Source organism: Phragmites australis, chromosome 6 (genome assembly GCF_958298935.1).
Source record: "Phragmites australis chromosome 6, lpPhrAust1.1, whole genome shotgun sequence".
NCBI classification, from domain to species: Eukaryota; Viridiplantae; Streptophyta; class Magnoliopsida; order Poales; family Poaceae; genus Phragmites; species Phragmites australis.
Genome location: NC_084926.1, coordinates 15,161,814 through 15,177,948, shown reverse-complemented (window position 1 = coordinate 15,177,948; position 16,135 = coordinate 15,161,814). Strand labels below are relative to the sequence as shown.

At 43.7% G+C, this 16,135-nt stretch overlaps 2 protein-coding genes across 2 annotated transcripts; one reads left to right on the top strand and one right to left on the bottom strand.

Annotated features, from left to right (window-relative positions):
• Nucleotides 1-2,036: 2,036 nt before the first annotated feature.
• On the top strand, nt 2,037-6,158 carry LOC133921872 (ras-related protein Rab-2-A-like). The gene is made up of 6 exons (XM_062366934.1): nt 2,037-2,256; nt 2,466-2,605; nt 4,382-4,464; nt 4,548-4,752; nt 4,837-4,905; nt 5,798-6,158. Exons 1-6 carry the CDS (start codon nt 2,211-2,213, stop codon nt 5,885-5,887), a joined length of 633 nt encoding a protein of 210 aa, XP_062222918.1. The 5' UTR covers nt 2,037-2,210; the 3' UTR covers nt 5,888-6,158.
• Nucleotides 6,159-6,517: 359 nt separating this feature from the next.
• Nucleotides 6,518-9,020, bottom strand: LOC133921871 (small nuclear ribonucleoprotein SmD1a). Its single transcript, XM_062366933.1, has 4 exons — nt 8,884-9,020; nt 8,683-8,759; nt 6,969-7,160; nt 6,518-6,884 (listed from the first exon to the last, which is right to left on the bottom strand). Exons 1-4 carry the CDS (start codon nt 8,895-8,897, stop codon nt 6,823-6,825), a joined length of 345 nt encoding a protein of 114 aa, XP_062222917.1. The 5' UTR covers nt 8,898-9,020; the 3' UTR covers nt 6,518-6,822.
• Between the last annotated feature and the right edge of the window lie 7,115 nt (nt 9,021-16,135).

Here is a 16,135-nt window from a genome sequence, read left to right as displayed (position 1 = left end):
GCCCAAAATCCGTTCAAACCCTAGGCCCTCTGTTTTTGCCACTGGTTTGTCTACTGATTACACGTTTGCCATTAAAAAAACAGATGTAGCACCATCACCACCCATTTGCCCCAAACAAATAGTAATAGTTTGTGATAGATCATGGTTGCACCAACCATGAAGCATCTTCGTTCTGTACAAAAATATCACAATTATTCTTATAAAAAAAATCACAGTTATTTATACAAAATTTCAAGAACAAGTGGGCAGGTATTTGGATTTGCGAGTTGAGCCCAGGCTCCAAAGCTGAGAGATTCAACCTAGCTTGTGCGGAACGACTTGTCCAGATTCCAAGCGGATTCCTTAGACCAACTCTAAAAGAGTAGCTATCTGGCTCCCCTATATTTGGAGGCTTGGACAAAAAATGAGCTCCAACAGGTTAGTTATCCAGCTCTGTATTTTTACTGACTCCCTAAACCGGTCCCTTCGCTAGCTATTTCTGAGGAGCGATAGAGGCTCGCTATTTGGCCCTTCCTATACCCGACCCTTCCCCACCTAGCCCCGACCCTGCCTCCGCCCGGCCAACTCCTCCAGCCTTCACACTGCATCTCGATGTGTCATCGTCAGCAGACTTGGGCACATCGAGCTCATCTGTCCTCAACTCCGCAGACGGCGGCTTCCGCTTCGGTCTGCTCGGGGGCCCTGACGCGAGGACTGCTCAAGTGAGCTTGCAACATCGGGCCCCTCCATGGGAGCTCTTCCTGTACCCAACCACGCTAGAGCTAGAGCCTGCACCAGCACCGGTGCCAGTGCCGGTATGGCAACCACACCGCGCATAGGATTTCGTCGTGGGGGCAGAGGCCGGTGGTGGCCGTGAAGAAGACGTGGCACGGGCCGAGGTCGTGGAGATCGCAGTACCGGTGATGGTGCATGTCACCCGTGAGAAAAGAGGAAAGGGAGAAAAAGAAAAGGGTGAATCAATATAGGGATGAAATTTTATTGGGATGGCTCCCTAAATGAGGATATAGGAAATGAGTTTTTGGAAGTTTGTTGGAGATGCTTTTAGCCTGGCAACCGCACCCTGATCCAACGAGGCGGACCATTGGATTGATTCCCTGAGTCCTAGTTGGCCCCGAGCTCACTCTCTGATACGCGGGGCCCGCGTTTGGGATAGGGTGCCTCCCCATTAGTTGTCGCGTCATTTGTGTTTCTGTTAATGCTTCACTTCACAACCCCAATACTAAGGATGGCAGATCAGGTCCCGCGAGATGCAGATCTGGTAGGGTGGGTTCGGATATAGAAATTGCCTCGCAAGGCAGGTCGAGGCTCCGATTTAAGTCGGGTCCAGGACCGGGGCTTAATTTACACCTGTAGGTGCTCTATGGCCTCGAAATTTTGAATACATCCTAATGTTTAGTCTGTATCAGTCCAACGAATCACGGTTCACCCACTCACTCCATACTCCACCGCCCACGGGCCACGTATCAACACTATTGTGCTAAAGGGGCTCCTTAGTCTAAATCTGGTAGTCCCTAGCACTCTCTTGGTGTCGGTACCAGGCTATCAGCAAACCTTAGGTAGTGGCTCGAGCGCTTGACCTATCGGCACGGTGGGCTGGCGACGGCCACGCCTACAGTCCTACGACATACGATGGCGGCTGCCACTCCTCCCCTCCCTGGCTCTCCCTCGCCCGTAGCCGTAACACCACCACATCACTAGACCCCACTACGGCATCCACCTCCTCGTCCTTTGCCACGATAGAGGGAGTAGAGTTGCACCAGGCACCACCAGCGTCGACAGGAGAACTCCTCGTGGGACAGTGCCACAGAGAGGCGGAGCTTCGCGTCCTGTGCCGTGCTGGTGAGCTCCCAAGTTGGAATGGGTAGGGGCTCCAACGACGCACAGGACGGTAGCGGCGGTGGCTCCTCTCTACCTCTAATGCCATTAGATACTGTTGGGTTTTGGGTTTCTATCGGATGGTTTTATATCCGGTATGAATTTTGAAGACGAATCGGGTTTGATGTTTGGAGTTACCCTCTGGCTCCATCCGGTCTTACCGGGCCTGTTGCCACCCTTACCCAATACGAATCCCTCCCCTTGCGTTTGCTCGCTCGCCATCAAACCGAGCAGGATCAGATCGAATCGCTCCGGACCTCGTCGCCGCCTCGTTTCCCAGTCCAGGAACCACCGGAGGATCGCCGCCGCTGGGACCGACTGACCGAGATTCGAGGATGTCGTACGCCTACCTCTTCAAGTACATCATCATCGGTGACACAGGTCCGTCGCCCTCTCGAACCCGTCTCTTCTCCGACCCCGTCCGCGTCCTGCGCCCGTCCGGCCCGCGGGGGGGGGGGGGGGGGTTCGGACTTGATCCGCGCTGTTGGGGATCTGCTGCTTGGGCGTCGTGCGGGTCGTTGGTACCGAGTGATGCACCAAAAGGCGCGATGATTGATTGATCATTCGATCGGTTGGTTGGTTGGTTGCAGGCGTGGGGAAGTCGTGCCTGCTGCTGCAGTTCACGGACAAGCGGTTCCAGCCCGTGCACGACCTCACCATCGGCGTCGAGTTCGGCGCCCGCATGATCACCATCGACAGCAAGCCTATCAAGCTCCAGATTTGGGACACGGTCCGTGCTCCGACCCACTGCCCTGTTCTCTTTATTGTTTGTTCCCCTTCTTTCGCGGTACCCGATTATGTTGTTCGCAACGTGGAATTAGGGGCCGCTGGCTCTAGGAGTACCGTAATAATCGAGAGGCATGGAAGGAAGGTAATTAAGTTTTGGCCATTGGGATCAGTAATGACCGACTATAGTTCTGTATCGAGCTGATAGTGTTGTGATTTTGGAATCGAGAGTTCTTGCAGCATCAACTGTGTACTAAATTGTGTTACCTTGACTAGTTTGCTGCCTGTATTTGTTGTCTTGGCTATATGCTGTTCCTCCATGTATCCATATGGATTACTTCTGACAGTCCCAAAAGAAGTGTCTGTCTTGGGCATTCTACATTAAATTGGATCGCTGATTTCTGTCATACTGCATTTGTAAAAGGAAAAAGTCCACTTTACTCCCCCGAGCTATGCCAGTGGTCCGGATAACCCCCCTGAACTTTCAAACTGTTCATTTTACTCCCCTGAAGTTTCAATACCGGATCATTCAACCCCTTGAGCTGGTTCCAATAGCGGTTTTAGTGACGTGGAAGCAGTTTTTGACGACATGGACTTCTCCATAGCAGTTTTCGATGATGTGGACTTCTCCAATTTGTGGCTATGGACTTCGAAACTCGACGCAGCTAGCAGCTACACACTCACGCGTGTCTACTGAGTCTAACGATAGCGACCAAAAGGGGTGACGGAGCTACAGAATGTCGGTTCCTCACAACGGATCTCCGGTGATTGGCCATGCTTGATGAACTAACACCTCCGATGCCTAACTTAGACAATGAACTACCGTTACACGCTCACCATCACCTCGCACAACTAACCAGGGGGTCTTCAGGGTGGCCCTCAGCGGAGCTGCTCAACGACCGGCACCGGATAAGAGACCTAACACGGCTCCGAGCTGCCACCTCCACCATTGCTGTTGCCGACAGCGCTCTGGCCATCTCCACACTGCCAATAATACCATGGGACAACTAATCTTCATGTGCTAAAGCTCTAGGGGTGGGTCTCCTCCATCCTCTCGCCGTAGTTCGCCGTCGACCGGCCGGTCAACCGCTGCAATCCCCTCTCTCTGTGATTTTGACCGGGTCAGTCCGCATAGCCTTGGTCAAATGGACCTCGGTCCTGTGCGTCAATGACATGGACTAGGACACTAACATCAGTGATATGTCAATCATGTCATCAAAAACCTCTTCCACGTTACTAAAACCGCTATTGGAACCAGCTTAGGGGGTTAAGTGATCCGGCATTGAAACTTCAGGGGAGTAAAATGGGCGGTTTGAAAGTTCAGGGGGAGTAAAGCAGACCTTTTCCTTTGTAAAACCTATTAAATTATATAGTACTATATGTAGTTCTTTTTTCTGAGACAAAGAATACCTATATCATTACCATCTTTTCGTGATTTTAATGCAAATTTTGACAAAGATACAACGTTTCCCAAGAGTGTGATTCTTGTGCCCAGATTATGTGACATGTAAAGTCTTCCGTGCATCATCTCCCACATGACTTTTGAGTTTCAGAATCATGTCAATCTTTGTCATAACTTGGTTTGTTCAACATGTCATATGCTCATATTGCCTTTTGTTTGTTTACATTATATGGTGTAGTGGTGGAGACTGCATATTAACTGCAGCACAGCTATGCTTGGAAGTACCTGTTTCTGGAGTTCAGTATTTACTTTCTTGTTTCTTTTTTTCTTTTCTTCATGAGGCGCATCCAACTCATGCTGTTGACACTTAAATTACAGGCTGGCCAAGAATCATTCAGATCTATCACTAGATCGTACTACAGAGGGGCTGCTGGTGCCCTTTTGGTTTATGATATCACCAGGTACTTAAATGTTTCTGGCTATGTATCTTATTTCCGTATATATAATCACCAATGATGCTTACACTTAACTAACCTGACTTCAGGAGGGAGACTTTTAATCATCTTGCAAGCTGGCTAGAAGATGCAAGGCAGCATGCAAATGCTAACATGACAGTAATGCTGATTGGAAACAAATGTGATCTGTCTCATAGGCGTGCTGTCAGCTACGAGGAAGGTGAGCAGTTCGCCAAAGAGCATGGCCTGGTCTTTATGGAGGCATCTGCAAAAACTGCACAAAATGTTGAGGAGGTAACATTTCTACCCTAGTACATTTTTGGTATGATTGCCTAGTTCATGTATTTTTCTCTTTTTTGACATTTTCTTGTGATGTAGGCATTCATTAAGACTGCTGGAACAATATACAAGAAAATCCAAGATGGCATATTTGATGTATCAAATGAGGTCTGTTTTTGTTTGCTTGGGTTTCCCTGGTTTATGTGTTTCTTTATATTTGTGCTAGATAATTACTGAGGTCACAAGTACGTGGTGCAGTAATTGTTAAATTCAATGTTGGCTTGGTCTTAAGTCATTGCATATGTAATGGTATGGAAGTCCAGGAAAGTGCAAATATTTGTAGATACACGGCGAAGATGACATCTGTGCCTTAGAAATCTCTGTAATGTAATTGACACATTTCATTGCTTGAGAACTTGTAGCAAGAAATGAATACCAATTAAGTACCATACACTGAAGTTATTTTTGTTGGACTAGCACCCCCTCAGCTTTATCAAGATTTTTTTGGTGCGAAAAAATGAATAAATTGCAGCTCCACAAATTTAAACCTTTTGTCACTGATTAGCAATAGGAAGTGTGCTCATGCATTTCTCTTCAATGAATCATCAAAGCATTAGGTGATGATTGAAGGGTGTGCATAGGTGAACCAGTCTTGAAGTTGTGCTCCACTGCTCCTAGTTTGTGATTTCTTAAGCTTTTTGCTGGAGCTGCCTTTTGTTATAATGTGCCTTCATATCTGATTGTAAAGCATAACAATTGGCTTCCGTTTAGTACTCCAAAATAATTTTATTTCTTTATTGGTGGTTATTGGGGTAATCTAGATTCCAACTACTAACAAGTAGATGGGGCTGAAGCCAACATTTGAATATTCTTTATAATGTTTTGATAATGAGAAATTTTCTTTTGATTTATTCTGAAGGAGATACATGCATTTGCAAGGAGTGTCAAGATGCAGGCTGGCACCTCCTGGTTTTCAAAATTTAAGCACACGTTGTTGAGTTGTTAAGATAGAACGATTATTTTTTTTCACATTATATAATGTTTTATCTAATTGCTGCAGTCCAATGGTATCAAAGTTGGCTACGTTGTCCCCAACTCATCTGGAGGTGGTGCTGGCTCATCCTCTCAGGCTGGTGGCTGCTGCAGCTGAGGAGGTGACGACAAGTCATATCAATGTACAAGATACTCCTTGCAATATCTTGATGTTGCCTAGCGGAAAAATAGCTGGCCTAGGATGTTTTGTTCTTTCAGCGGTCGATGTTTTAATCAGTGAACATACATTCGTCAGTGTTAGTTGTCGTTTATATTGTGCAATCTTTCTGTAAAGCTAAACAATCACGATTTCTACCCTTTTGCGTCTGCAACCAAATTGAAATGTTTTGTGGTATTATTTTGTTCAAATTGTAAATAATGCTTCATAACCCTATCGTGCTGGTACATATCTTGACTCGCCATCAGTATGACGAAATCTGGTGATGTCTATTCTGTACACGTTGAGGCACAAGCGTGATGGACAATAGATACAATTGTGGCCAGATTAGGTCACTGGATTGTATCATGAATCATTCATGAAACAACTCATCTAATAAGAGTGACTGTTTCATCTCTGAGGATTGTTACAAAATTCCTGAGCGTAAAGCAGGCCATGGAACTGACCAGATGCAAAACGTATTGAGAATGGAAGGCATAGAACATCTGCGGTTAGTGAACAGAGATAGGTATGTATCATACTTTTATCTATTTGACAATATCATCACAATGACAGTGAGCAGAAACGGTCGTATGGTTAACTTCTTATAGAATTTAGTCATCATCAGCAAGAGTTCTCCGAAAAGGGCATCATGGCACAGTAATTACATTGTAACCTCTAAAATCAACACGAGTCCACAGCAAATAACCTCTTACGCCAACACCTTTGCCCTATTGAAAGCAATAGTCCATACAACTGATAAGAAAGCAGATTACATTGCACAGATGTGCGCATCGCAAAAGTTTCCAAAAGCAGGGAACAAGCTCAGCGTCCCCCAACCCTGACCAGCAGGGAGCAAACTCAGCATCCCCGACCCCAACCAGCAGGGAGCAAGCTCAGCGTCCCCGACCCCGGCCACGGCCACGACCACGGCCACGCCCGCGTCCCAAGGGTTTCCCTGGTTTCAGATGAAGGTTGATCAGACCATAGTGTGAGCAATAAGCAAATCTAAAATATTGAAGGGCAAAAAACAAGTTCTGACCTGCAGTTGGCTTCTTAGGCTTGACCCTTGGTGTTTCCTCAACCAGCAAAGTCTCCAGGTTTAAGCTGTCAGGGAGGATATAATAGCGAATGTTGTTTCCTCTCACACTGAGGTGATCAAGGGTAACAGGATTTTTCCCTTTCAATGTAAGCTTTACGGTCTTCAGATGAGTATTCATGCTGATGTCAACACCTACAAAATGGACAAGAATTCAGAACACAAACCTTTTGTCCCAAGCAAGTTAGGTTACACACAAACACAGTATATACAATAATCTTGATTACAATTTCTAGGTTATTGCGATGTCATATGAGGGAATGATGAGAATAACTCTATTCACAGGATGGTGAAAAAACAATTATATTAACATAATATCAAAGATGCTCCACTGGAAATGCTACCATATAACTGTAAAGCCAGTGAGCAGGCAAAATCCCATATAGTTTGCTAAAAAAATACATGCCATGTCACTACAAATTTCTTTAAACAAAATACCATTGAAACATCCTATATTCATAAATACTTGGGCACCTTAGGAACCCCAACATAGTCCACAATAATGTTTCCTCCATCATGCCTGGAAAGGACTACATTCCACAACTGCTAGCGATCACCAAACGTTCTCCATGATTGAGGTTTGGCATCTAAAATTGTCGCAAGTAATTGCCCTGTCTAGGTATCTAAGTACGGAGTCATCAAAGATACGAATGAAGCAAAACCCAACAATGTGTAGAGTTCATGTGAGGACTGAATTTAGTAAAACATTATTTAATCATAAACCAATAACATAAAACTTCTTTATACTTAGGTTTTAATCACTGGATAGTGTAAAAAGTTCAGTCATAATTGATCAGCAAGTCTGCAATTAAAATAAAGTTTGCCAACTTATGAAAAAAGACATTATATTATGACTATGAATAATTATAGCTAAGTAACATTAGTGCAGTAGATAAAGTACATTTGCATATGTCCTTGTATCACATAATTTAGAATCCAACGCAAAAGCTGTACACTAACATGCATTTCTAGAACAATTCAACAAGCCAATGAAATAAAAATATATTATACAAGATCCAAATAAGTGCACCAGTGCATACTCAATTACTCATAAAGCCAACAGAACATGAAAATCAAAAACTAAAATAAAAAAAATGCCTCTTAGAAAAATATACATGGTATCTAAAGCACAAAGAGATGCTGTTTCATCTCCATTTTCGCAAGCATCTACCAAGGAATTTGGTAAACTGCAACATCAAATTCGTTTTAGGTTAAATTTGATATTGTCTTTCATTTCTACGTGTAACTATGAACATTTGAGCAACAATACCCACTGAAATCAGGATTAAGAATATACGATCCACTGAAACAAATCAACACTTTTCATCCGAGTTTCCAACCTTGAATACTGTGGAGCTAGCAGCGTAAACTACAGCAAGGCAAAAAACGAATCGAATAACACAAAATACCAACATGTTGAGTATTACACCTCTATATCATCTATGGAAAGAAATCACTTGAACATAAGGTTATCCACATTAATTGGACCGAGCAGCAAGTGGATGACAAGGCCAAACAACAGCTCTGCTAGTTACATTTCCCTAGATTTGCGTCACAAGTACCATATCACGCCTAGCATTGTCAATCCCGCACACCCAAAGACTGCCCCCCTTAAAGAAAACCTAGTTCTCGCAGTAAAGACCGCAGGGAGTCATACCGGTGATGGTGCCGTGGACGACGGTGCCGTTCTTGAGCTCGATGGTCACCGTCTCATTGTTCAGCTTCATCAAGAACCTGCACAAGCGTCAATCCCCGCCCAAATCCGCACCAATTCAGGCGAAATTGCACGAAACAAATTAGCGAACCGAACCGAACCGAATAGAATGAAAAAGAGAACGAACAGGGAGTGCTGGATTACCTGACGAGCTTCATCTTGGAGGCGTTCTACGGGAGAGGACGGGGCGGAGGTAAAGCTAGGGTTTTGCGGGGGAGCTGCTGCCTCGAGTCCGAGCTGCTTCTCTTTCCGCAGCGGGGAAGGAGACAAAAAACCCCACTGATCTGCGCGAGGGGTCAACAGATGGGCCAAAGTTGGGCTCATCATGGCCTCACGGATGGGCCGGATGCCAAATTGGGCCCACGCGCGTGATACAGGTTACAGAATTTTTTTTATATTTTTTATATTTTCAAAACTACACATCCATTTGAAAAGTTGGTAGGAATAAACTACCATTGTCTGTTCAACCGGTCAAGAATAAGATATCACCTGATGAACGAGGAAGACCTTGTGGGTCTCCATGCTCAGAGAAGGTGTTACCTGTTCAGCGGGCGAGAACTTCATATCGTCCACTGAACGGGTGAGATCTTCGTGGATACGACGCTAGACGAGCCCACCCAAAAGGTCTCACCCGTTCAGTGGGCGAGATCTTCTGGGTATAACGAAGCGCCGGTGTGCCTTGCTGACATCAACCTACCATTTGCACCACACCCAACCAAGAGAGGGAGGAGATGAAGAGAGGAAGAGGGAGGGGAGGAAGAAATTTATGGCGAAGTTCTGCTGAAATAAAGAGGTATGCTAGTTTTATTTTTATTTTTATAAACACGGTAGGATAGCCACTATTGGTAGGTTTTAACATAGGTTAGAGGTTAGACCTAGGTGTTTTACAAATCTGGTAGGATAGCCACTAAACATAGGTTATGATGTATATCTAGGTTTAGAATTAGGGTTAGATATAGTATAGCAAATAGATCATGTTTGTATGCATATTTTAACAATTAGATATAGTATTTATGCATACGTTAGGTATTAGATATATGATTTAGACATATTATAGTCATAAGTTAGGTAGTAGATATATGATTTGAAGGTGTTTGATGTAGCGATATGAGAATATTTTGTTGCAGTATAGAATACAAATTGGGCCATGCTTGTAATTAATTTTTCATTGTAGATGTAGTTTTACATAATTATTTCTGTTCGATCGCAATAATATTAGGGTTTTGGTCGATGGTTGCTAGGTATGTCGGACTTGTAGCAGTTTAGGATTTTTTTTATGGGTATAGTGAAATATTATATTGTCCGGAAGGGGTAGTATTGTATGTATTTCAGTCAATGAATAAGGGTATCTCTAGACCTATGCACAAAGGTGTCGGACATGTACGCCTGGCTGATGCGAGGGTTAAAAATAGACCCTGATGTTCAAAAGATGACCAATAGCATTGTGGACAACTATCTGAGAGATGGTATGTAATGGAAGGTGTACCCGCTCAGGGAAAATCAAGTGTGGAGGAGGTACCTGTAGGATGTTGTGCAAAGAGGTTGGTCTCCTATGTTGCTTTTGCAATAGAAGAATAATGAGACAGTTGTGGAGATGGAGGGTAGGGGTACGAGGAGGAGGAGGGTGATGAAGAGGATTGTGATGACGATGTCGATTTGGATGGTGGATATTCATTGGATTATCCGACTCAATCGGCCGATGAGGTAGACGAGAGGGAATGAATCCCTTCTATAATAAAACAGATTGAGCGGGATGATCGTGAGGCGGGTGAATGTCCTGAGTATAACATGCTGGATGATGAGGACGACACTCCTATTCCTACGGACTGGGACAATCCCAACTTTAACAACCTTGTGGTGAATAAGGGGAATCATGTGCCTTGAGAGTATACTCAAAATGAGGTGACTGAGGGTGCTAGGTATCCTAGCAGCCAGACCATGAAGGATGCTGTGACTCAATGAGTGATATCGCTTCGTTGGCAGTTTTATGTTGTCAAGTCAAGTAAGAAGGAATATGATATCAAGTGCATAAATGAGAGTTGTCAGTGGTGGATGCGCGGCTTCAAGGGGAAGTGGCTTGAATACCGAGAGGTGTCCATAGTGGTGGAGCACACTTTCATCCTGGACGAACTTGAGCTTAGCCATAGGAACATCACCTCAGCCTTTGTCGCTAATGTGATGTACGCTCAGATTATGAACAACCTGAACTATGAACTAGGTTCCATAATCAGGCAAATTGAGAAGGAGTACAAGTACACTATCAGCTACAACAAGGCATGAAGAGAGAAGAAAAATGCAATTGAGATGACGTTCAGGACCTACGAAGTGTCATATGAAAATCTTCCACACTTGCTGCAGCTCATAGCTCGAAGGAACTCGAAGACGTATTACGACATTGATAAGTATGCATTATTGTCCAAACCTAGCAAGTATGTCCTAAAGCGATGCTTCTTCGTATTAGGAGCATGTATCAAAACTTTCAAGCATTGTCGGCCTATCCTGCGCATCGACAACACTTTCCTTACCGGGAAGTACAGGGGTCAGATCCTGACTACTATTGGGGTTGATGGGAACAACCAAGTTCTGCCGTTGGTATTTGCATTTGTGGAGAGTGAGAACACCACTAGTTGGTATTGGTTCCTCTACTGTGTCAAGACGATAATTGTTGGTGCTCGACTGAACGTGTGCTTTATACATGACCAGCATGTTGGGATGCTCGTGGTAATTCAGGAGCTAAAAAATGGAATGAACAATGGCGTGATGGGATCCGTGTGGCCAAATCTGCATAGTATGTGGTGCATGAGGCATTTGGGTGCAAACTTCTTCAACCAATTCTAGAACAAGAACCTTATGAACATTTTCAAGAGGCCATGCGGTCAGAGCCAATAGCGGAAGTTTGATACTCTTTGGAAGATACTAGATGAGCTGACGAAGAAGCAAACACATGAGCATGTAGAGAGGCCCTTGAGGGGACCAAAGGACGAACCAGTACCTCTTAAGTCCCTCCAAACAGACAATGAAGCTGACATAACGTGGATGACCGGGTCATCTACTAGGTCGTTTAGCGAGTGGATTGAGAATGAGCCAAAGGAGAAGTGGACTCTACTATACGACACAAACAGGGCTAGGTACGATATTATGACTACAAATTTTGCAGAGGTTTATAACTGGGTGATGAAAGGTGTGAGGGGGTTACCGCTGGTGGGTATTGTAGAGTTCATAATTCAAGGGACGTGCAAGTATTTCAGGGACCGCTATGCCATAGCGCACCCGACGCTGAATGATGCTTATCTGATTTATAGGATGAAGATGACTAAGTACATAGAAGACAAGATATAGAAGGCAAAGATGTACTAGGTGAAGATCATGGGAACTGCACATCACATATATGAAGTTCTATGCAAGGACAACGGAAGGAGTGGGGGCAAGAGTGAGAGAGTTATCCAAGAGTGCACCATCTTTGATGACATGCATATTTGCAGCTCCTATCAGTTGCGTGCATTTTTAGCATCAATATATACAACATTAACAGCACGTAAATTGTTAAGAATCTTATTAAAACGAGCAAAGAAATCAAAACAAGTCGTTTTCTTTTACAGATTTAACCCTAAGCTTGTTTTTAGCATAACTTTCTCGTTTCAGCTTTGATTTAGATGCTTTTTGCGCTCTCGCGTTTGTAGTAGCATGTACTATCTTTTAGTACCTTTTTATAGATGTTAGCTATTATTTGGTGTACTATTCTTAGTTTTATTGTCTACTTTTTTGGTGTGTTTCAAGAGTAGACAAGGAGCAGTTCGAGAATCTCCAGGACTAAGTCTTTGAAGAGTCTAAGCAGCAAGTTGGAAGAGGCAAGTGTCCTTGAACATTCTGATCCTAGTTTTTCAAATACGTTCTTTATTTCAAACGTGCATGCTGTTAATTTTGAATACTATTTACTTATAGTACCATGTTTCATATGTTCCTTGTCGCCTAGTTCTCAATAGTGGTTATGTTGGGTAGCTTATGCTTAGCTTTGCATAAGGGTATAGATGGGTAGTCAGTTAAACATGACTAATGAACTATGCAACTAAAAGTTAGGAAATTTTGGGTAATAGTATAGCAACATGGAACCTTAGGTCTTAAACAAAGAGATGGTGGTGATGGTGGTTACAGTTATGTTGTTGATTTGGCAATAGCTCAAGTGACCTAATTAAGGGCCGATTCGTGGAGCAACAACCCAAGAAGTTTTGTACCAACCATGAGGCCTAGTATGGGACATGCCTGGCCTATTAATTAGTATATTCTAGTTTTGTGCGTGCCAAACTGTAAGAGTGGATGTGTGGGAATGACTAAGGCTAGAACCATTTGGTTAGTGGTATGAGATTTATAGTAGAAGGGAAGGGTAAATCTTTATGGAGCTACAAGGCACAAAAAGGGACTTCTGGGTGGTGTAAAAGCCACTTTAACGGTGGTGAAACCTAGCGGGCACACACATATTAGATGAAAATTTGTAACGGCCTTGTAGTGATTTTTCGGGTGATACACCATAGATGTGTGTTAAGTGTTTCGCGAACACAACAACATGGAAATCACGACTCGTGGGGAACCTCTGCAGAGTGTAAAATCTAATATACCAGTCATACTCACGGTTATGAGAGACTTAGATCCTCACATGATTAGTTGGTTGGTGTGGTTTAGTTTGTCTGGTTTGGTTTGGCTTGAGAGCCTGAAGTGGTTTTTTAGGTGGTTCAGGAAACATGTGGAGATGTTTCTAGAGGTTGAAAGTAACATGATGAATCACCTAGATAAATATGATGCTTTTTATAAATCATCATTAGCATAGTTGGTATTTATGCAAATTTAACCTGTTATATCATGTTCTTTTATTTAAGCTTGCATGTCATTTATTTCCCATACTTACGGAGTACGACATGTACTCTCACTTCCTATTTCCATCTAAATGTAAATGAAATACTGCTTAGACAATGAAGGAGAACCAGACCATTACGTCAATGAAGATGAAGATTGTTAGGCTGGTGGACCCCCGATCAATTGCCTATGAAAGATGGGAGCTTCGTTGTGTTTTGCTAGTGTATTTTAGTTAAAGAATTTGAGGTCTTTCTATTTTGTTTAAGTTACACATTGTAATAATGGCACTGTGTGTGATACACAGATGAATTCGCTGCATGTATAAAACTTGATCCTGGCATACATATGGTTTACATATGATTTTGTCCCTTTATAAAACTGGGCGTGACACCACCGTCGATCTCCGGTTGTCATCGACATCGAGGTGGAGCTCTCCTTCTCTCTCTAAGGTGGAGTGGGGAAGAGAGTGAGGGAGTGTAAGAGAGAGAGATCAAGAGAGAGTGATCGATTCACTTAAGTCGAGCCTCTGCGCTCTGGCGATCAGACCACGGGTAAGCCCAGTCAGACCACGAGAGCGACCTTTCTTTTTTTCCATCTTTTCCTATTCTCCTTCTACTCCAAAGCATTGAGGGCTTTCCTAAGTGTCTCTAAACCATCTACGATGTGCTTTTGGAACACGTTTAAAACTCGAGTTGCAAATAAACATGTATAAACATAATGTCATGATGATTATGCATGCTTAACTATGTGATTAACGTTTTAGGATGTGACAAACCCTCCCCCCCTAAAAAGAATCTCATCCCGAGATTCGGTAAACTCAGGGAGAAAGTGACGATGGTGGAACATGAAAGATTTCACCATAAATGGAAACGAACTTCATCGAAATCCATCAACAGAATGGAAAGATAGCATTGGACCTTTGCATCAACTGGTGGTCAGAATGCGGCTTGGTTAGACCACGAAAATGGCGGTTGACCAAAACCTATACAGAGAGTTTTGGGCTCTAAATGACTCTGGCGGTCAGACCGGCAGACGAACAGCGGTCAGACCGCTAGGAGTATGTTCTCCCGGTTCAAATGGTTTCTAAGTGCAATCCTTTGGGAACAAACTTTCCATTCAACATGGTGATGATTAAAGACATGTGAGATGCTCCAATATGCAAAGTTACAATGATATTTACACGTTCTCAAAAAGTTCAGGATATTTAGAGTGGATTTTATCCTCACGCTCCCAAGTTGCTTCATCCTCGGTGTGGTTGCTCCATTGGACTTTGATGAACTTAATGGAATGTCGTCGAGTTTTGCACTCGGTTTCATTCAAAATCCATATTGGTCATTCACAATAATAAAGATCTGGTTGTAACTCTTGATTTGCAATCTCAGTGACTTCGGTTGGAACTCGAAGGCACTTCTTCAGTTGCGAGACGTGAAAAACATTGTGAACGACAGAGAGGGACAGAGGCAAGTTCAACTGATAGGCCACCTCTCCATGTCGAGCAATGATTTGGAATGGTCTCACATATGGAGGTGCCAACTCCCCTCGGACTTGAAAGCGTTGAACTCCTTTGAGAGACAATACCTTGAGATATACAAAGTCCCCAATATCAAACACAAGTTCTCATTGGCGGCGGTCCGCATAGCTCTTCTGTCGGGATTGACCTGTGAGGAGACACTTGCGAATATCTAAAATATGCTCTTCTACCTCTTTGACCAAATCCAGGCCTAGAAAAGCCATTTCGCTGAATTCGGACCAATTCAACGACGTTCAACATCTTCTGCCATAGAGAGCTTCAAATGGCGACATCTCAATACTAGACTGATAACTATTGTTGTAGTAGAACTCAGCAAATGGCAAGCAAATCTCCCACTTCTTCCCATATCTGAGAACACAAGCTCGTAACATGTCTTCCAGAATCTGATTCACCCACTCGGTTTGACCATCATTTTGAGGATGGTAGGCGGTACTATGGAAGAGCTCAGTTCTCATGGCTTCATGAAGGCTCCTCTAGAAATAAGAAGTGAATTGAGTGCCTCGATCGGAGATGATCTTCTTCGGAATCCCATGAAGGTAAACAATCCGAGTGAGATACAACTCGACATAGCCCTTGGCACTGTATTAAGTCTTCACCGAGAGAAAATGTGCTGACTTTGTGAGTCAGTCCACGATGACCCAAATCAGTCATAACCTTGAGAGATCTTCGGCAACCTGGTAATGAAACCCATAACGATCTCCTCCCACTTCCAAGAGGGAATGGGTAAAGGCTGGAGTGTACCGGCCGGCTTGAGGTGCTCAGCCTTCACTCTTTGGCAACATCACACTCAACAACATATCAAGCAATTTCTCGCTTCATGCAACTCCACCAAAATCTAGGCTTGAGGTCTTGGTACATCTTGATGCTTCCCGGATGAATAGACAACAAAGAATCATGAGCTTCATCCAAAATCTTCTTCCTCAATGCCTCAACCCTCGAAACCACTAGCCTTTTCTCAAACCATAAGACACCTTGATCATCCTCAGAAAAATAGGCACCCTTACCTTCCTTCATTTT

Coding starts and splice junctions, on each gene's coding strand:
- LOC133921872 (XM_062366934.1), top strand. CDS start 2,211: ATGTCGTACGCCTACCTCTTCAAGTACATCATCATCGGTGACACAG. Junction 2,606..4,381: donor AGCTCCAGATTTGGGACACG/GTCCGTGCTCCG, acceptor CTTAAATTACAG/GCTGGCCAAGAATCATTCAG. Junction 4,906..5,797: donor TATTTGATGTATCAAATGAG/GTCTGTTTTTGT, acceptor TAATTGCTGCAG/TCCAATGGTATCAAAGTTGG.
- LOC133921871 (XM_062366933.1), bottom strand. Junction 7,161..8,682: donor CGTCCACGGCACCATCACCG/GTATGACTCCCT, acceptor TCCATTTTGTAG/GTGTTGACATCAGCATGAAT. Junction 6,885..6,968: donor GCCTAAGAAGCCAACTGCAG/GTCAGAACTTGT, acceptor ATCTGAAACCAG/GGAAACCCTTGGGACGCGGG.